Raw genomic sequence first — 21,343 nt, 5'->3', positions numbered from 1 at the left:
AAACCACAACTTTAATGCTACACCTTTGGCTCGATTAATGTTAATTACGTACACCTGGAGTCACATCAGACACACATTTTTTTTGGTTCATACTCCTATGGCTGTCAGTAGTTTGGCAACTGGCGCAAACAGTCAAAATTGGATCACATTTACATTTCTTGATTAAGTTTTGTACGGTCACAGACTGGTGACATTTGGCAAGGGTAATCAGAAAAGAGCTTTTTGCTAATTTGTCTATACAGTTGTACTTTAGAAAAACAATTTTAATCTTGCTTTAATGAGGACATCATGAAAACAATCTTGTCAAAAATAATTTCAATAGTATCTATATGCACACTGTTCACAATTTCCTTATGAAACTGCTTTTGATGTAGGACACTTGAGAAAAACCTCAATGTCAGCCAAATTAAAGTGACAGTATAATCAGTGCTTTTAGAGGTATTGGCAACCGGAATGTAATTTACTGCCAAAAGAATGACATTGCAATTACTTTAACAATGTAAAAAGTCTAATGTAAAAAGTCCTTTTCCAAATAGAAGAAACATATTAACTTGTGATATAATAAAAAAAAAATCCTAAATGAAGTTTGGGATTGCACCAATATGGATTTCTTTATAGCACTAAACAAGACCTACCTCCTTGATGTGATCAACACTCAAAGCCAATAATGTAACTATTTAGCATCATCAGAATTATTGCATTAATCAGTCATAAGTAAGAGAAACATAAGTGGTCAAGATGGATCACTAGATATTTTCCACTGAAACTGCTTAACGAAACAAAAATGATGTAACAAATTGTTCTAAAGACAGAAATGCAACTTTTTGACTCCTCTTTGAAATACATCATTTTTTCATGTCTCATAAGTGTAGGAGAGAGTTGTAGACAGACAGGAGTCCTTGCATCCAAAAGACAAGATTAGAAATCCACTAAGAAGAATACAAAGGAACACACTACAGTCCGCATTCCCTTTCAGCCTGCAGAAAATCAGTATCTGCATTGAAAAGTCTGTTGCAGGCTCTCATCAGATCTAATTATTTGTTATGTGTTTGTAGTGACAGAGGAATAATAGTTCAAGTGTAAAGCTCTGGGAGACACTTTTAACCTAAAATATTGACAGAGATCAGGAAAGTTGCAGTATTAAACATTTTCTCTGAGTCAATATATGTTACATCAGTCAGTTGCAATTAACATCAGAAAACTAAAACACTTCCAACTACTTTAAGCCAGCTACACTCAGTGGTTAATTTTTTTTCAAACTGTGTGTGGATCTTATGTGCTGTCTGTTAGGTGGATATCATTCATTGTTCCTTTTTTTCTTCCATAGCTGAGACTTGGACTGGTGAGAAGATTTTCCGGTTTTGAAGAAAAAGAAGACAGCTCTGTAAGTTTCTCATATTTGAATTGAGTACTTATTTTCCACATGCTTACTAAAATATTGATTAGACAGTTTGTCTTTCTGGAGATTATATGCTCCCTATATTTGAATAGGTTAAGGATACCACATTGCCATTGTCAGCAGAATTTACCTCATGTCTGTGGAATATTTATTGCTGATGTTCAATTTTAGCTGTAAAAGGCTAGCAAAAGACATTGCACAAATAGTGCATTAACAAAAGATGCATTCAGAAACATCTGGCAGTACATGCATAACAATGCTATTTGGCTACTTTTGTTATTGATTAAATATAAGCTATCTTGGTGGACATTGGCTGTACTGCCTCCTGTTGGCACTTCATAGAAAAAAGCCACATTCTTCCACAAGTTGCTATACGCTCCATTTTTGCCAAGATCTATATCAGTTTTTGTTCTGTATTGAAAACCTGCTAAAACAAGGTCAATACCATGTTATTGATTTGCTGTTGAACAGTGAATCCATGAAAATTACTATTGTTTGAGCTGTTGCTTTGTTAAGTTATTGGATGTGACTGTGTTGTCCCTCTGTTGGTCATGTATTTGGTTACTCTGGTTGTCACTTTGTCAATTCAGGCAATGGATTATGGACAATGGATTATTTTGCCCACAAACTAGTGTTGTTGTTTTGATCTTAATTTGCTTCAACATTACTGCTGTTGCATAATTTTTCCACATAATGCATGATGTGTCTTAAGTTCAACTCTAGACTCATTGTACCCCTGGTGGTCGGTTGATGAATTTTTTGCGAACTGTCGGAACATTTATTCAGCCCAGATTCCATTTTTCTGGTTACTTTGGTTTTTGTTACACAACATATCTTTTCAGAGCCCTACAAAAAATTGACAGTACAAACGTTACCATGACAGCTTGTCGCACTTCTTACTGTATAACTTAATGCTAACAGCTCCCATATGGAAGCATAACGCAAATCTATTTAGCATCATCCATAAAAATTTGTAATGCATGTCTTAATAGCATTTAAAACAACATTTGGCACTACAACATTTCCGCAGCTTTGAACCTAAACTGATAAACAGTTACAAAACTGATTATTAAACTCAAATGTGTAGTATGCATTTCGTATCTTATGATGACATGAAGCCTTTTAATCACAGCTCATAGGAATAGCAATTTAGTGCTCAAGTCTCACTTTTTTTTTTAAACAATTGTGCATTCTAATGAATGCTCTTATTTCAAAATAACATGCCCTTGCGCAATGCTCGCTAACGCAACTGGAAGCTATCCACTTATGTTACTAAACTGTCGTAGTTTTAGTCTAGTTTAGCATGCCGTCTTTAACTGCTGGACAGTGAATCATTACTCATTTCAGTTGCACTGTGGGCTTACAATTCTTCCTTCTTTTTTTATCCTATCAAGACCCCATTCAACTGGATATTGCTGAAGTGGAGACAGCGTTGTTTAACGCGAAGATGACAAGCGATTTGGCGGTTAGCCAAATTTTGACAAGATGAAACCTTTTTCTGAGTGGACTTTGACGTTTGGATTTTCATTATTTTTTTTTACGACAACAATGGACTCTGGAACACCGTCTCTGGCTGTATAGTGGACTCGTTAAAAAAATTGCATTGTTTTTCTGGGAAACACAAAATCCGCCTTTGTACATTTGATATTCAAATGTTGTTTTAAATAAAGTGTATGTCCTGGTATATTTTTTCCCCTGGCTTTGTTTCATTAGCTATCACAAGCGCACATTTGGCGAAATATTTCGATGAATGCTGAAGTGCGTAAGCTCAGAAGGTAGTTTTAATATTTTAGCTAATCCATACAAGAAATTAATTTTGGTTTTAAACTGACTTCGTGTCATTAATAATCAAGGTTTACCCATTAATTTAAGAGTCAGTTTAAGTGCTTAAGCTTTGTACTGGTTTGATGAATCTTTTTTATCTGTTGTTGCTATAAAATTAAAAGTTTTACCTAGATTGACGAGATAAAGCAGAAAGTCATCAATGAAAAAGCAAGTTTGTGCTTTAACGAGTTCCTCTGGAAAACCTTTACTAATTCAAAAACAGTTATTTATTTGTGCAAGATGCACTGGGGGCAGTTAAAATGAGTTTTGCCCAGAACAAAAATGGTTTCCAAAGGCTTTCTAAAATGGCTCCTGGCTGTCCTTCTTCCTGTCTGAGTAGGAAGTGATGCAATTGGTGCAAAATATATACTTTACAGCCTCTCAGTTTTTTTTTTTTTTACCTTTTAACATATGAGAACAAAGGTTCCACTTTGAGGCGTCTGTCCTGGGGCTGAAAATGTATGCAAGTTTATATAAACGCAAATTTTAAACATAATAAAAGGGGTGGGACTTACACATCACCTGAGTGTGGGGTAAATGGAAATAACGTCAATCAAAGGCAAAGCTTTCAGAGCAGGGAAGGAGCTCTAGATGGCGGCTGAGCCTTGGGAAGGGTGCCATGGGCTTTCGTCAGACGTTTCTCTTGCCTGTTTTTCGACTCGAACCGCTTGATTCCGATGAAAAATTGAGAGCTGTGGTCGTGCGATCGCTGTTTTGACGGGAATATACGCGTTTTGTGCGGTTTTTGGGCTGATTTTGTGAGCCGTAAGAGCCGACTGTGCTGGGGGAGTGCTTGTCGTTGTTTTCCATACTGGGCTCTGGCAGCCATGGCGCGCCTCCATTTTTAGTGTGCTGCTCGCCTCTGTCGCTCTGACAGTGGATGAAGACTGCAAAGGCCTACAAGCTTTTTTTTTCGAAACGACACTGTTATTTTTTGTAATTTATTAAGTTATTGTTTTATTACAGTTTATTTTTTATTCGACTCGGATAAATATTTAAACTGCGATAGAGCGAACGAGAATCTAATAGTTCATTTACAGACTAGCACCTTTCTTCACATTGAATTGCTATGTTTACATTGTGTGGTGCTTAGTTTACTGATTTTCTCATCCTTAAATATTATTTTTCTAATGCTTCATCTGATGACGCAGTTAGAATTAACGGCATGCGGCTTGATCCGTGAACAATATTGAAAGACACGGCGGATATTTAACTTATTGTAACAGCACCTGTCATTTTTTAGCATTATTTAAACTAGCGATGTAAATAATGAGCTTCAAATCTTTCGATTTAATGCCTTTTTCTTCACTCGTGTCGCACCGCCTGGGTTTTAACTGCCACCTGAGCAAAGGCAATCTTGTGGGACTTGTATGATAGTTCATGCTTCCTCTTAACTTTTTGACTGTAAATACCTGGACAAACGATCATCCCATCAGATTTTCAGGATACTACGATGATGAAGAATAAAAGCAAAAAACAAGAGGATGAAGGATCGGCTCAGAGCAATGCATCAAGGTATGATCCTTATACTTTTTTAACCTTTTTCATATCTGGTTTGATTGTTTACCTTGTCAAGCATGGTTGATCACCTGTGTTACATTTGTTGTGTGCTTTTGAAGAAGTGCACCAGTGTCATGAATGACCTTGCTATTGTTTAATAGCCACACCCTGATTTTTCCTACCATTTCTTACACTCAATACTGAGGTTTCAGGCCTGTGTTAAGAGATCATTGCCCAGAAGATGTACGTGTTAGACCCCAGGAAAACTCATTTGTCCTGTATTATGTTGCAAATAATTTGTCACCTATGTTTCATGTCCTCTTGCTATAATGTTATATGACCTTGTCTTACTAGTTGGTACTGCAATGCACCATTTTAACAACGTTGTTTGGATTTTATTTCAGACACAATGCATTGTTTTGGTGTTACCTATGGACGCCAATATATCCAGTGTTTTGGATTTGTTTTATGTAACATGCTTTGTCGATAGTTTATGGAGCTGAACACTTTATTTTTTTTGTATCGATCTTTTACTTTTTATATTAACATGTGCTAAAAAGTTTTGACCAAGTTACAAAGTTTTTTTTTGTTAAAAAGTCCTGTTTCTTTATGCTTGGTTATTTATCCTCATTAAAGCCCTTAATTGTTAACATTTTATTGATTGTATGCAATTTTGTCTTATTTTACAGAGTTAGTAAAACTTAAAACTTCTTTACTTTTGTGTGTTATAAAATTATGTCCTAGTTCACAGGATTACAGCGTACAAGAACAATATAACCTTTAGCTTTTGTTTTTCAGGAAGAGATTACTTTTACTTTTGGATTGAGGTGCTGTTTCCAATTGACAGACTTAATGTTAACATTTTGTCTGATCACAATGGTTATTTATGATTATTAGGCTAATTGAATGATTTCTCTTTGCTTGAAATGCAGCATGTTATATCCAGTAATGATCCTTATTGCATAAATACACTCTTATCTGAAAAGTTTAAAAGACACATGTTGTACTAATTTATGTTACATGGATATATAAAGATGGATGTGTTAACTGAAGGACTTGTTTTGAACTTGTCTTATTCTTGTGTATGTTGCAGCTAAATTATATTAGTTTCCAATTAAATGTGGCTGTCTTTAAATGACTTTACAGGTAGCTTTTACAGGCCTGTGGCCACTTTAATTTGAAGATTTTTTTTATAATATTGTCTGCTTTTCTTATTGTAAAATGTTAACAGTTGCAAGTGTGTTTTTTTTTAATCATCTTCAGATATCTAAATCTTCATTTATCAAAGTCAGTGGAAATATATTTTCATCAATAAAGATATCATCACATCAAATCATTTGCATGGTGTCAGGACAATTTAGAATTGCAGAAACAACATACGTGACTGGCCATTATTTGAAAGAGAAGATGTTTGTATTTATTGCTTAAATGCTGTTTCTCAGCTTAAGTTTTCAGTGTTAGAATTGCTGTCATGTTGTCACAGCAAATAATACAGCCTGATCACAATAGACTGTTGTGTTTTTAGATAAAGACACAGAGAAGTTTGGATACTAAATGCAGGTAATCACCGCCACAGCATTTTACAGACTGTACACTGCAGCAGGTTACATCACACTTGTAGTTTTTTTGTGTGATCTTGTGGCAGCCATTTTAGTGTTTTTAGCTGAGTGAAATATGTCCTCTCCAATGATGACAGCCTAACTTTTTACACTGATAACTGAGTAGGGAGGGCAGAAAGAGGAGCAGAAAGAGCAGCTTAAAATCTGATGACTTTATGTAACAATATATGTCACTAAAGTGCTATTTACATACTCTCCTGAGTCACAAAATGGCCCTTGCTTTGTGTGCCCAGCTTGCTCACTTATCTGTATTAAAACTCTGCTCAGAACTACACAGAGGAGGAACAGGAAGAGTTTAGACCTCAGACAGCCTGCACACTGCGCTGTGATTGGTTAAATTGCCACCTAGCAACAAGCCAGCCAATAGTAATTCGAGATTTTGTTTGGTTCCTCCCACTTTGACCTCCCTTAAAGCGGATGGAGCTATGTACTTCCGAGGTTGGTCACTGAAGCAGCAGGAGGTACAGAGTGTAAAATTTAGTAACGAGTTGTTTTTAATCACAATTTAAGGAGACTAATTAATTCAGGCTTCCCTTCAGCAATATACCCGTAGTGTTAACAATTGTAAAATATAGATACAGCTATAATTTATACACTTAGTAATGAATTTGAGCTGTTGTAAGTTTCACAATAAAAGTAATGGTGCTTGACAGATAAAATAGTCACAAGGTTTGTATACAAATTAGATTTTTTTTATGAGGCACAAACCCTTACATTTTACAGTATCAATGTAAGGCAGAGATTCCTGCAGATTTATTCCCAATGGGTTTAATGACTAGCGACCCCATGTGTCCAAAAAATATAATGCATGCCGAGGAAGCCTCAGCAATATATTTTATCTACTGATGATTTAGTCACGTATTTTTAATTTATACTGTTCCTTTTATTTATTGCATAAACAATTGATTAATTTGTAATAAAGTGAACTTCATAGCAGCAGTAAATAGTCTTTCTTATGTATTATCAGAGGAGTCCCAAAAACATGTAAAGCTTCTTGTGACTTTAATTTTAGAACGAAATGAAGCAAATCTCTGCTAACCTGGTTTGATAAATAAGATCAGATAAATCTGATGAAATGATTAAAATGCTTACATGCCTCTTTCTTTAATTTGTCAGACAGGTTCCTCTTACTGATAAACGAACACTTGTACCTCTAAAAATCCTTTGAAATAAAACAATCTGGGAAGAAAAACATAAGGTTTTGTTAAGCTGATCACAACTACTGTTTAGAAGTGGCCCTAACCTGTAATGAGGGGTCACAAGTTTCTTTAAAGATCTTTTTGCTAAAAGGATTTGGAAACAATTGTCAAGGTACTGGACTCATTGTTTGATATTGATTGATCAATCAATTCCATTTTTATTCCTGCAAAATAAGTGTCGGTCTTAATGATGATGTAACTTAAAATGCAGAGTGCACGTGTCATATGTGTTATGTATTGTAGTAATTCTAATTGTTTCACAACTCTTACATATTTAAATGTTAGAAAAGAGGACCCAGTTTTAACTAATTTTAGCAGTGAAAGCAGGTCTATAAACTTGACGCTTGTGTAGAATGATGGTAATTGGATTTGGGTGCTGCAGAGAGAATGAGGTTATAGGACTGTTAGCGAAGTGAAGAACATGATGTAACAAGGTTTCGGTTTCCTCTCATCTGAGAGTCTCAAATTACTCACACCATCAAGCTCTTCTCCATGACCAAGTGACTGTGTGCTTTGAGTTTGAAGACATTTTTAAGTTGCTGTCACTGTCAACTCATTTTTTTTTAAATATGTTGTTTACCATTTTGGGTGTACATGTTTCTATAAGCAGTAGCTTAACATATGCACTGCAAAATCAAAAGGAATGAACATTTTCTTGTTCCTTTAGCAATTCAGCCTCAGAAGAATCCAACCGCTCTGCATCGGAGTCAGGAAGTCAGTCCGAGAGCGAGCATGGCAGTGAGAGGAGGCGATCCCACAACTCAGAGTCAAACAGCTCCTCAGAGTCAGAGAGTCACTCAGAGTCAGGGAGCGAGTCTGCAGGGTCCAAGTCACAGCAAACCACAGCAGAGGTCAAAGACAAGCCAGTTAGAAAGAAGGAGCGCCTGGCGGATGTGAAGAAGGTAAAAGTCACTGAACTTCTGTGGGGGTTTACTGTGTCTAAATGAAATTACAGCTCCTGCCCTATGTCAGTGGTGATTGAGTTGACTTTATTTGAGTAATTGGACTCTTAATGTGATTATAGAGGTGTGACACTAGTTGGTAAATCATTAGTTATGGAAGTTTACCTTATCCATACTGTCCTTTATCTGTGTCATTCTCTACTTCTGTCCCTGCTTCATGCTGCATCCTACAGCAAGTTAAGAGTATGTAGTGTGTTCACTAAAAAGTGAAAAAAGTCATCAAATTAAAGAAAAAAACACTTGGGTAATAATGATGCATACAGAGAAACACTTGACCTTGAAGTGAGGCGCTGTGTTTTATCGTTCCATAATGCAGCGCATAAAGAGGCACTGCTCAGCTGCAAAACAATTATGGCTCGAGGAAACCAAATTGGAAGCACTCAATCTTTAAAAAATGAACATGCTTTGGCAGTTAAGAGCTGCACTGTTAATTGACCTTTTATTTCCACACATTATGCACAATTGCTGCTTGCATGAAACTGTAAAGAGTATAAGTTTTTCTTTACTAATTGTCAAGAAGGATACTATTACAATTAGTATGTAGAACATTGGAACTGCAATAGTTGATACAATTATTGATCGGCTGAGAAATAGAAAAACGACAAATAAATGCCCCCCCCCCATACTCCAGTTACTGTGTAGCTTCTCAGCTGTGAATTTTTACTACAATTTATATATTAATTTAACTTTTTATTTAACTATTAAGTCCTTTGACATCAAAACCTCTTTTTCAAAGGCCACATGATCAAGATGGCATCATTTTTTAATGCATGTGAACTGAATATCTTTGAGTTTGTTTGTTTGTTTTTTTTAAACAGTTTTTTTTTTTTTGGACGAAACAGTAAAAGTGAAAATGTCACAATCATCTTTGGGAAACTGGGTCACTTGTCATTGATGCCTGTTATTTTATAGACCAAACAAATAATCAGTTGAGACAAACATCAGCACATTATGGAACAATAGCAGCACTCTGGTCTCTAGACTTGCAAATTAGATTGTAGAACAGAACTGGGACATGCCAAATCAGTATGGTGATGCGAAAAGCCAAAGGCTCCTCTTTTATAAGCGGCTCTTTGTTTGCAGATGTGGGAGGAACATCCAGATGTTTATGGTGTTAGGAGGTCAAATCGCAGCAGACAGGAGCCGGCTCGTCTGAACATTGGAGCTGGGGTAAGCGGATGGGAATGAAGGCGAACAAAGAAACATTAAAGATTCAGTACGATTATCTGCAGTGGTGTCAGCGCCTATAAACAAGCCAGTTGCGCCACCGAGTGGATAATATAAAGCACTGCTGCATTTAATGTTGAAACTCGGCTGAAAGGTTTGTCTGCTGTTCTCGCTGTATTACAGGGTAGCAGTGATTCAGAGAGCGAGAGCCCTAAAAGAAAAACATCACGAGCTAAGAAAAAGGAGTAAGTATGAGGATTGTGAATATGATTGTGATTGACTGTTTTATCATATTCATTTATTTATTATTATTTATCTGAGGTCTGCCATGAGACACTTGCACTGAACTCCTTGATCAATAAGAATTTTCTTTTACAACACTTGATCCATACAGTAGAGTTTATGCAGTTCATGCCTGTTTGTGTCATTCTGCTGCCAGTCTGTGTTCATGTTGTCAATCCTATCATTTAATGCGTATTTATAAATGGGTATCTGTTTGTCTCAGATTGGGCTAAGTTAGTTTCAGCCAGGTGATGTGCTATATTTAAATCAAAACTGATTGGTCAGATCAGTGGGCTTCCCCTGATTTAAATTGGGTTGTGCTGAACACCCTATGGCCGGTATTTCAATGAAATTTAAATTGGTAAAATAGCAGTGATGGGCCTTGAGGGTGAACTTGTGGCATTTCTTTGTTGTAAGAAATATCTGGAAAGATGATGACTCAAATGATGAAGAGGAGGAGGAGGATGAGGAGGAGGAGGAGGAGGCTTCCGACAGTACAGACAGTGAGCAGGAAGAGAAAAAAGTTAGATCCAGACGACTTCCTGCTAGAAGGTAAGAGTGTAGCGAAGCCTGGCCATCAGACAGCTACCCACTGGTCATCTCCAAATCATTCCATATTGTGTGAACAGTTGTTTGATTACATACAGTGATGAGTCACAACATTAAAACCACCTGACTAATATTGTGAACGTCCATGTCGTGCCGCCAAAGCATGACTCTACAAGCCTGTGAAGGTGTGCTTTGATATCTGGCACCAAATGTTAGCACAAGATCCTTTAAATCCTGGAAGTTGCAAGGTGATTGGATTTGTTTTTCCCACAGATGCTTAATTGGTTTGAGATCTGGGGAAGTTGGAGGTCAAGTCACCATCTTGAGCTCTTGGAAATATTCCTCAAACCATTCCTGAACATTTTTTACAGCGTGACAAGAAGCATTATTCACCAAAAGATGCTGCTCCCACCAGGAAATCCTGTTGCCATGAAGGGTCTGAAGCAACGTTTAGTGATTTGTGCCAAAATAGCATTCACATAAATACAAGGACCCAAGGTTTCTGCCTTCATTGGCTTGCCTTTTTCCCAAAGTGTGTTCTTATGCCATTTTTCCCCCTTAGCAGCAAGCTCTGCTGAACTGTGTATTCTGACACCTCTTATCTTATCTAGCATTAGGGTTTTCAGTAATTTACGCAACAGTAGTTACTCTGTGGGAAGCTATTCTCCCCACACTTGTCAGTGAGCCGTAAACATTAATGATCCTGCCACTGATTCTTCCTTTGTCCTTCTTTGGACCACTTTAATAAGTCCTAGCCAAAGTACACTGAAAACAACCCACAAGACTTGCTGTTTTGGACACGCAGTAATTCTGTTGTCTACCCGTCACAATTTTGGCCCGTGTTTCCTGCTTCCAACACGTCTGCTTCAAGAACTGACTGTTTACTCTGTGCCCATTATATGGAACCCCTTGACAGTCGCTAATGTAACAAGATAATCAATGTTTTTCGCGTCACCTGTCAGTGGTTTTGTTGTTGTGGCTGAGCTGTGTATTTTCCCTTTGCTTTGTTTTTGAACCTAAATGCTGCAGCAGGTCTGAGTCTTTAATTTATGGCATTTCTGAGTTTTTAAAATGTCAGTTACAGTTATTTTCTCAAATCGGTCAAAAATGTGCTCTGCTCTGTCTCAGGGCGTAGGCTGCACTCTGGCATTTAGGTTTGACAGTCAGCCGTTGGACAGCCAGGAACCGAAAGAAGTGTGAAAAGAATTAATGAGCCAGAAATGTAGCTACTTATCTCTAAGTGGCTTTTGTTTTTCTTTGCTTAACTCTGTGTTTTGCAGACCTCAGAGCAAATCAACAGTCAAAAAGCAGCTGTCTCAAAAGGGAAGAAAGTCCAGGAGACAGGAGTCATCGGCAGAAGAAGATGACGACGACGACGATGACGACGACGACGATGAGGAAGACACTCCAAAGAGGCAGACCCGAAGAAGAGGTGCCACAAAAGTCAAAAGGTATATTTCTAAACCCATTTTTGGAACATAAATTTCCATGCGCTTAATAGGCAGAAACATTTGTTTTAGTTTTATCCAGAGTTTTTATTGCAAAGGGCATTATGAAAAAGTTTTCACAATTGTTCTGTTGTGTTCCAGTTATAAAGAGGACCAACATGACTTTGAAACGGACTCTGATGACCTGATTGAAATGACGGGGGATGCTGGTGAGGAGCAGCAGGATGATGACAGCGAGACCATCGAGAAAGTCATGGACACCAGGACAGGCAAAAAAGGAGGTGATACATTTTCCCTCGTCTCTCACCGTTTTGAAAACCACATCCACCAAAACACATTCAGTGCAATCTGCAGTCTGAAACACTTCTTTTTCTGGTTCATCTAGCTACTGGGGCTACCACTACTGTGTATGCTGTGGAAGAAAACGGGGACCCTTCTGAAGGTTTTGACCCCGAGAACGATGAAGGGGAGACTCAGTATCTGATCAAGTGGAAGGGCTGGTCCTACATCCACAACACCTGGGAGAGCATGGACTCTCTGACGCAGCAAAAGGTCAAGGGACTGAAGAAACTGGACAACTTCAAAAAGAAAAACGATGAGCTGAATTCATGGTGAAGATCTTTTTGTCTTCGAATCCACATTTTATTTTGCATATGTGCATCTCTCCAGAACTTTGACTGTTAATCCTGATCCTGTTTGCAGGTTGAGGAAGGCGTCACCTGAGGATGTAGAGTTTCATAATTGTCAGCAGGAGCTCACTGCTGACTTGAACAAGCAGTTTCAGATTGTGGAGCGTATCATCGGTAAGAAGTCATTTTGTACTTGCTGTTGTCACTCCTTTTTTAAAGATACTGTTGCGTTTTGCTCTAAGACTGTACTAAAATGAATTTTATTATCGACAGCAACAAAAACAGGGAAGACACCAGGATCCTCTGACTTCCCCTGTAAGTCCCTGTTTGGAGTTTTGATCATCACTGTCCATCACAATGTGTACTTACTACAGTTTTCCTGCACTTTTTGAACTTTTGAAGCAATCATTTGTTTAATATTTTGTTTGCTTTTTAAACAGCTCATAGTCATAAGACTCCATCCTCCAATGAACCTGAGTACCTATGCAAGTGGATGGGTTTGCCCTACTCCGAGTGCAGCTGGGAAGACGGAGCTTTGGTCAGAAAGAAGTTCCAGCACTGCATAGACAGCTTCACGAACCGTAACTCCAGTAAAACTGTCCCCTCTAAAGAGTGCAAGGTAGGAATCCAATGAAACTGACCCAAAATGGTGGATCTTTCTTGTTTATTTTTTGTCTTTTCCTTTTTATTTGATATAATTGTAAAATATATTTATGTCCCTGTTAACTGAAGGAGTTTATTACTGTTGTTTTCAGGTATTAAAGCAAAGGCCAAGGTTTGTGGCACTGAAGAAACAACCGTCATATATTGGTGATGAGAATCTTCAACTGAGAGATTATCAGCTGGATGGCTTGAACTGGCTGGCTCACTCCTGGTGCAGGTATTGCATTAATAATTACAATAATTTCCAAAAGACTCATAATTGACTGTATAAGCAAGTAAAATAACTATTTGTTCTCCTTCCTCTGTAGGTGCAATAGTGTTATCCTGGCTGATGAGATGGGCCTGGGAAAGACCATCCAGACAATCTCCTTCCTGTCTTACCTCTTCCACCAACATCAGCTCTATGGGCCCTTCCTACTGGTGGTGCCTCTGTCCACACTCACCTCCTGGCAGAGGGAGTTTGACACCTGGGCTCCAGACATGAATGTGGTGGTCTACCTTGGTGACGTCATGAGCAGGAAAACAGTACGTTGAATTACCTACTGTTCTTTGGCATCTCCAGAATTGGTTACATAAATTTGAACTGCTCCTCCTGTTCTGTTTAGATCCGTGACTACGAGTGGGTGAACCATCAAACCAAAAGAATCCGTTTTAATGCACTACTAACCACTTATGAGATTCTACTTAAAGACAAGGTAGACTTCTTCACAGCTGCGTTTCTATTTTAATTCCATCATGTTTGTGTGCCTGAGGAGAGTCGATCAATTACAGCGTTTTAACGTTTGACTCCAGGGTGTGCTGGGGAACATTAACTGGGCGTTCCTGGGCGTGGATGAAGCTCACAGGCTGAAGAATGATGACTCCCTGCTGTATAAAACGTTAATGGAGTTCAGATCTAATCATAGACTTCTCATTACTGGCACTCCGCTGCAGAACTCCCTCAAAGAGCTCTGGTCACTGTTACACTTCCTCATGCCTGACAAGTACGTCCCGGTTTAGACGTTAAAAATTCCACTAAATCAGTTTTAATTCCGGTGTGACACGAGTGACGTTTGTAATATCTATTGTGCGCTGCAGGTTTCACTCCTGGGAGGATTTTGAGGATGAACACGGGAAAGGAAGGGATAATGGTTATCAGAGTCTTCACAAAGTCCTTGAGCCTTTCCTGCTCCGACGTGTCAAGAAAGATGTGGAAAAATCGCTCCCAGCCAAGGTGGAACAAATCCTCCGTGTAGACATGACCGCACAGCAGAAGCAGTTTTACAAGTATGATTTTTTTTTTTTTAAATTACTATCCTTTTTGGCATTTTTATCTCATCCATCTTTCGTATGAATCACACGAACAGTAGCTGCATTTTTCCTCCCCATTAACTTAATTTGTTCCTGAATTTTTCCAGGTGGATTTTAACGAGGAATTACAAAGCTCTCGCCAAGGGCACCCGAGGCAGCTCTTCCGGCTTCCTGAACATCGTAATGGAGCTTAAAAAGTGCTGCAACCATAGTTTCCTGATTAAACAGCCTGAGGACGGTGACGCTGAAACACAACAGGAACACCTGCAGGTACGTCTCCTTACGAACCCTCCTCAGCTCAGAGCGTCACCTCAGGATAACTCGGCTCTGCGAAGGAAAGGAGCTGCAGTTTAACAATGAGGAAAACGCGACTGCTTTTACAGATTGCTCAGTGCCGATCGGTATTTCCTCATTCACACCTTTCTGTGTGTTTTTAGGGGTTAGTGAGAGGCAGCGGGAAGCTGGTTCTGCTGGACAAGCTGCTGACGAGACTGAGAGAAAGAGGAAACAGGGTCCTGATCTTCTCTCAGATGGTCAGGATGTTGGACATTCTGGCTGAGTATCTCGCCAAGAAACGATACCCATTCCAGGTGAGGTTTGTGCAACTTGGGGTTGTATTCACACTGGAAAAAAATGCCCCTCTCAAAACAAGCTTATTTCAAGGAACTTTTACCTTCAAATAAGTGAAAAAAATCTGCCAATAGAACAAGTGAAAAATGGCTTGGTAAGATTTCTTGAAATAAGATGTGATATTTAGACTATTGTGATCTTAAAATTAGCTGGGGAAACTTATTTTAAGGTCTATTTTACCAGAATTATCAAGCTTAGGTGTCTTAAAATAAGCCAGACATGCTAAAAAAAATAGCAATTTTCACTCTAAAATAGACTTTTCCTTTATGTAACCTCCTAATTTGAGATGTGTTAAACTTATTTTGAGTGTTGTTGTGAAATACAACTCAAAAGAAGATAATTTCAAAACTGTTTGACTTAAGAAATTTAAGATGCCTTGTCTTAAAACAAGTCCCTCCATCTTGCTGAAATGTCACTTGTTAAGTGGATTTATCTTAAATTGAGTAGGATGAGACTTTTTGACTAAAAGTGAGACAAATAGACTTGGTAAGATCTTGAGTTTCAGCAGTGCATATTACAACAGGATTCATATACAAAACAATATGTAATGATTTCTGGTTACTCCGTGTACCTCTCAGAGACACACTTTCCCGCTAAATATAAAAGAATTTGAGATCAAGAAAGCCTGTTGCATAAATGGAAATACCTGAATTTCAAGCTATAACTTCAATGATGCCCTCACCCTGTCTCTGTTGATGATAATCATACTTCCACTGGATTCCACATGAAGCCAGCTACATGACTAGATAGAGGCACGCTTCTGATTTTACTGTTGTTTTTGTTGGTGTGAGGACTGAAGGGCCTTTTCGGACGGTCGCGCTGGGCGGATTAGAGTCGGACGAGGATCGGATGTCAGTCTTGTTGCACACATAGTCCGCCAGGCTTAGAGTTCAAGTGTTTATTTATATCAACAAGTTATTTTCTGCTGACGACCAGCCGGACTCCTGCAAGTCACACCACTCGGGTTGTTTTTGCTGACTTACTCTGCATTGGGTTGTTGTGGCCGCTCTGAACGTATAGACGGGGTGTGATGGCATGTACAGCGGAGTGATGCAGAGGTTATAGCAGATGTGCAGGAAACCTTCAAAGGGTAATTCTTTCTTTTTGCCCCCTCTCCTCTTCAGCGGTTGGACGGCTCTATAAAGGGAGAAATCCGAAAGCAAGCACTTGACCACTTTAATGCAGAAGGCTCAGAGGTATGTATACTTTAACACAACTACCTGATGCTAATGGAGTCTGCAACTGTGGGAGTTTTATGTACCTGTAAATATATTTTTAAGCTACAGTAGTATTATAATATTGCCAAATGCACATCACACAGTTGCTTAGTCACTTGGAGGTTACAAATAGCACTTAAAGCAAAGGCTGATGCTATCTTGTAAACATGGTCGTCTTGGATTTTGGATGACTCTGAGAGCATTAGCGGGGGGAACTGTATTTGATAAATGAAGCAAAAGGGGTCAAATAACAAGATTACGTCAAGGCAAGTCTGTTCCTCTACCAATTCATGAAATCTGTTAATTAATGTTGATCATTTTTGCGTTTCATCTGCTTTCTAGGACTTCTGCTTCCTGTTGTCCACCAGAGCAGGAGGTTTAGGTATTAACTTGGCCTCAGCGGACACTGTAGTCATCTTCGACTCTGACTGGAACCCTCAAAATGACTTGCAGGCACAGGCGAGGGCTCACAGGATCGGCCAGAAGAAGCAGGTAATCTACGGCTGGAAGTCATGGTTGTAGGTGCAGTTAAGCCGTTAAGGTTGTTGCGTGAAACTATATCCATGCTTTTCCTTTATAGGTAAATATCTACCGACTCGTCACCAAAGGAACAGTAGAGGAGGACATCATTGAGAGGGCGAAGAAGAAGATGGTTCTGGACCATCTTGTCATTCAGAGAATGGACACCACTGGTCGAACTGTTCTGGACAGCAACTCAGGAACCACAAAGTAAGTCTGAAAATGCAATGAGTCTAGCTGATGAGGCTTTGTTTGCACATTTAGATGCTAAAGTTCTTGGTATGCTGCTTTTTTTTTTTTTTTTTGAACAGTTCAAACCCGTTCAATAAAGAAGAACTCACTGCTATTCTCAAGTTTGGTGCAGAAGAGCTTTTCAAAGAGGCAGAAGGGGAGGAGTCTGAACCACAGGTACCATCTCATATGCATGGAAACATTTTGTTACATATTTGGGAAAAATTAACCAGACTTTTTGTTCTTGTAGGAGATGGATATTGATGAGATCTTGAGATTGGCTGAAACAAGAGAAAGTGATCAAGGCTCCAGTGCTACAGATGAACTTCTGTCACAGTTTAAGGTACTTGCAAGCTGTAACTGCTTTGTTTTGCTCACATTTACATGGACAAGAATCCAGGTTTCCTCGTCTTTCAACCACTGATTTTCTTTCCTTCTCTCTCCATTCTGCCTCTCGCTGCAGGTGGCCAATTTCTCCAGCATGGAAGAGACCGCCCCAGAGTTTGAGGAGAAACCGATCCGGGAATGGGACAATATCATTCCTGAGGAGCAGCGCCGCAAAATTGAGGAGGAGGAGAAACAGCGGGAGATGGAGGACATCTTCATGCTGCCCAGAAGCAGGAGCTCTAACAAGCGAGTAAGATTCAATTCAATTCAATTCAATTTTATTTATATAACATCAATTACAGTCAACTCGTCTCAAGACGCTTTACAGAACCCATATGCCTGACCCCCAGAGCAAGCCCAAAGGTGACAGTGGCAAGGAAAAACACCCTTTTAACAGGGAAGAAACCTCGAGCAGAACCCGGCTCTATATAGGGGGGACCCATCTACCTGCTGGCCGGGCGGGTTGAGAAGGACAGAAGAGGGCAAGGGGGAGGGATGGGAGAAGAGGGAGGGGTGGGAAAGCAAGGAAAACACAACACACATTTGGATACATATATGACAGGATATGTGACACAGACAAAGTATAAGCTAACATTGAAAACTGACTCATAGTTTACTCTGATGATGTACGGCTCTGACATTAAACATACTCCATATATAACTAGCAGTAAAATTCAAACAGTATGTAAGTTAGCATAACAGTATAGTGAAGGCGATGCAGAGTTGACTGGTGGAAAAAGGGAGTTGGAAGCAGAGGGCTGGAGGAAGGTCAGCAGCAGCATCCCACAGTGGACATGGTGGAGACTGGACCAGCTGGTGGAACATCGACCGCAGATCTGAAGCATCCAGCTCTGGGACCAGGGACACTCGGAGAAATAGCACAGGGGGAAACAGAGTGAATGTGCTGCAATAACGGTATACATATTAAATGTAAAGGTAGATAGAGAAGGGCTCAGTGCGTCAAGAAAAGTCCCCCAGCAGCCTAGGCCTATAGCAGCATGACTAGAGGCAGAACGAAGGGACGTCCAAGAGGGAGTCAGCTGTGCAATGAAGACACAAGCCGAACCCCTGTGGGTCACCCAGTCAGCCCCAACTATAAGATTTGTCAAAAAGAAACGTTTTAATCCTGGTCTTAAAAATAGAGAGGGTGTCTGCCTCCCGAACCCAAACAGGGAGCAGGTTCCACAGGAGAGGCGCCTGATAACTATGATGATTTATTTCTTCATTTCGAGCACCAATTTCTGTTGGATTTTCTCTCAACTTAGCGAGTCGTATACACACATTTCATGCACATACATACAACAGGAGTTTCAGTCCCAAATTTCTGTCTTGCTACACCTCACGATCCAAATTTTTACAGTCAGAGTAGGCAGTGTATTTATTTCTGTGCACTTGTTTATCAGCTATAAGAAACTAATCAGATTAACCTTGAAAGTTGCGCAGACAGTGTGTTGTTCTTTTAAAGAAACTTTGTTAATTCCAGTTACACAACAGAAGACTATTGATTCTGAAAAACACATACCTCTCGTAGCAGCTGCTCAGTTTTTGAATCAAGCCGTTTTGTTTTCTTAAAGTGTCGCTCCTTTGTGTTTCAGGCTCAGGCCAATGATAGTGACAGTGACGTGGGCTCCAAGCTGAAGCACCGATCCTCAGGCTCTGAAAGCGAGACCGATGATAGCGACGATGACAAGAAGCCAAAGAAGAGAGGCAGACCTAGAGCTCGTAAAAACAACGTGGAGGGTTTCACTGATGCCGAGATCCGCAGGTAAACGCTGTTCCTGTTTGACAGTTTTTGAGAAATTCATTAGATTCAGTTGTATTTCTAAATGTGCTTTCACAACAACAAAAGGAACTTATTTCTGATCTTATCAACAGGTTCATCAAGGCATACAAGAAATTTGGATCTCCACTTGAACGGTAAGCATGTTATTAACCCGTTAAACTTCAGTGTCCCGCCGGCAGTGCACTTACTAATTTGCGTAGGAATTTCAAGAATGTCCGATGGCTGCAAACGCGATTATACAAACACTATACGCCGATGGAAAGCTTAGATTCTCATGAATCCGCCGGTATAAACCACTTTCAGATGTGATTACCACAGCGGGTAATATAAACACATTTGTCCGACAAAAAGCGAATATCCATCCATCCGTTCTCTATACACGGCTTCAAAGCACACAGCGCGACTCACATTTCCGGGTTCATTATTACACACAGATGAAAATATTCCACAAAAAACGGCCATAATCCAACCTTTTACATCCAGATGACACAAGCCAGTAAACTATTTTGTCCAAAACATGTCCTGAAGTCGGTATAAAATCCACGAATCAGTCGTTTTCAAGGAAATGCACCTCGCGATGCGCGTCCAATATTCCCTGTACTTCTCATCATATTTTTTATTTACAAATAGAATATTAGCGATTTTTTTGTACTGAAAATGGCTGGAATTGACTGAAGCTTAAAGGGTTAAATCAGGAAAATATTCTGTAAATATCATTTGATTCCTGAACTATGAGCTGTTTTGGTTTCTATTCAAGCACTTCTTCCAAATTGTGCATCTTGTGTCCAGGTTGGAGGCCATTGCCCGAGACTCTGAGCTGGTGGACAAATCCATAGCAGACCTGAAGAGACTTGGTGAACTGATTCATACCAGCTGTGTCGCTGCAGTGCAGGAGCACGAAGAAAACCTGAAAGAAAACCCAGTTGAAGGTATTTTGCTTGTGCTTGCTTAGGGAGAATAAAAATACAGTGTTTTTAGAACCGAAAATGATGCCTGTCATTCTTCCAGCCAAAGGTCCTGGGAAACGGCGAGGAATAAATATCAAGATCTCAGGAGTGCAGGTCAATGCCAAGACCATCATCCAGCATGAGGAGGAGTTTGAACCTCTGCACAAAGCGGTGCCCTCCAACCCCGCTGAGAGAAATAAGTAAGATACCACTGCGCGTTATATTTATACGAGAAAGAGCAGTTTTCTTTCTCAGAATGCTCAAAAAAAAGCTTGTGTTGTAGATGAAATTTGACAACCCCATTTCCCACAGATTCAAGCTGACGTGCAGGGTGAAAGTAGCTCACTTTGATGTTGACTGGGACCTGCAGGATGACATTCAGCTTTTACTCGGCATCTACGAGCACGGCTTCAGCAACTGGGACCTGATCAAGACGGATCCCGACCTGAAGCTCGCTGATAAGGCAAATATCTAGTATTTACCCTCCACACTGAAGTAAAAATGGTGCTTAAATAAAGAGGAACATTGACGAACAATAAAATGCAATATCATGAGCCCACAGTTATGAATACTTGCATTATAAGCATTTTCACCTAAACTGGCATGTCAAGGTATTTTGAAAAGATTTTATAAATAACTTCTCAAATGAATGTGTGAAGAGTGCATTCGTATTTTTAAGACGAATGAAACCGTCTAACAATCACAAACTTCTCCACAGATTCTTCCAGATGACCCAAGCAAGAAACCTCAGGCCAAGCAGTTGCAGGCAAGAGCTGAGTATCTTCTCAAGCTGCTTAAAAAAGAACAAGACAGCGCAGATCTGTCGAAAACGGGGGAGGAGGTATGCCGCTATTAATCACGGAGTATTCCATCCGTACTGGAGTTTGCATTTGCACACAATGTACACAAAGGGGCCTACCTTCAGCCAAGCTCATACGTCGGTTTGTTTTTTCCTCCAAGGTCAAAGTGAAGAAGAGGAAGCCTCGGGTGAAAAAGGAGAGCAAGATTCTCAAAGATGAGCAAGGGAATGACATCTCCTCCCCCCGCCTGTCGGACAATCCGTCAGAAGAGGGCGAGGTCAAGGTCAGATATACCATG

At 39.6% G+C, this 21,343-nt stretch overlaps 1 protein-coding gene across 4 annotated transcripts in view; it reads left to right on the top strand.

Moving 5' to 3' along the window:
• The window catches only part of chd2 (chromodomain helicase DNA binding protein 2), a 29,125-nt gene that overhangs the window by 2,919 nt on the left and 4,863 nt on the right, over nt 1–21,343 (top strand). For 2 of the 4 annotated variants that reach the window (XM_022191334.2, XM_022191333.2), the window contains exons 4-35: nt 1,328–1,384; nt 2,794–4,738; nt 8,209–8,443; nt 9,587–9,673; nt 9,854–9,915; nt 10,370–10,504; nt 11,782–11,952; nt 12,091–12,230; nt 12,335–12,560; nt 12,652–12,752; nt 12,852–12,893; nt 13,019–13,197; nt 13,334–13,458; nt 13,550–13,766; nt 13,847–13,936; nt 14,034–14,224; nt 14,319–14,507; nt 14,639–14,801; nt 14,969–15,121; nt 16,286–16,357; nt 16,721–16,870; nt 16,959–17,107; nt 17,209–17,305; nt 17,379–17,471; nt 17,592–17,765; nt 19,111–19,280; nt 19,391–19,432; nt 20,088–20,227; nt 20,307–20,445; nt 20,558–20,708; nt 20,964–21,086; nt 21,206–21,328. In XM_022191334.2, the coding sequence (XP_022047026.2) occupies nt 4,677–4,738; nt 8,209–8,443; nt 9,587–9,673; nt 9,854–9,915; nt 10,370–10,504; nt 11,782–11,952; nt 12,091–12,230; nt 12,335–12,560; nt 12,652–12,752; nt 12,852–12,893; nt 13,019–13,197; nt 13,334–13,458; nt 13,550–13,766; nt 13,847–13,936; nt 14,034–14,224; nt 14,319–14,507; nt 14,639–14,801; nt 14,969–15,121; nt 16,286–16,357; nt 16,721–16,870; nt 16,959–17,107; nt 17,209–17,305; nt 17,379–17,471; nt 17,592–17,765; nt 19,111–19,280; nt 19,391–19,432; nt 20,088–20,227; nt 20,307–20,445; nt 20,558–20,708; nt 20,964–21,086; nt 21,206–21,328 (4,191 nt within the window). In that variant the 5' untranslated portion in view covers nt 1,328–1,384; nt 2,794–4,676. Of the gene's footprint in view, nt 1–1,327; nt 1,385–2,793; nt 4,739–6,248; nt 6,284–8,208; nt 8,444–9,586; nt 9,674–9,853; nt 9,916–10,369; nt 10,505–11,781; nt 11,953–12,090; nt 12,231–12,334; nt 12,561–12,651; nt 12,753–12,851; nt 12,894–13,018; nt 13,198–13,333; nt 13,459–13,549; nt 13,767–13,846; nt 13,937–14,033; nt 14,225–14,318; nt 14,508–14,638; nt 14,802–14,968; nt 15,122–16,285; nt 16,358–16,720; nt 16,871–16,958; nt 17,108–17,208; nt 17,306–17,378; nt 17,472–17,591; nt 17,766–19,110; nt 19,281–19,390; nt 19,433–20,087; nt 20,228–20,306; nt 20,446–20,557; nt 20,709–20,963; nt 21,087–21,205; nt 21,329–21,343 lie in introns of all 4 variants that reach the window. The other 2 variants (XM_051952610.1, XM_022191335.2) reach the window with 2 other exon arrangements.

The sequence above is a fragment of the Acanthochromis polyacanthus genome, chromosome 8 (genome assembly GCF_021347895.1).
Source record: "Acanthochromis polyacanthus isolate Apoly-LR-REF ecotype Palm Island chromosome 8, KAUST_Apoly_ChrSc, whole genome shotgun sequence".
NCBI classification, from domain to species: Eukaryota; Metazoa; Chordata; class Actinopteri; family Pomacentridae; genus Acanthochromis; species Acanthochromis polyacanthus.
Note: the sequence above shows the minus strand (reverse complement) of the source record. Positions and strands in the feature narration are given on the sequence as shown.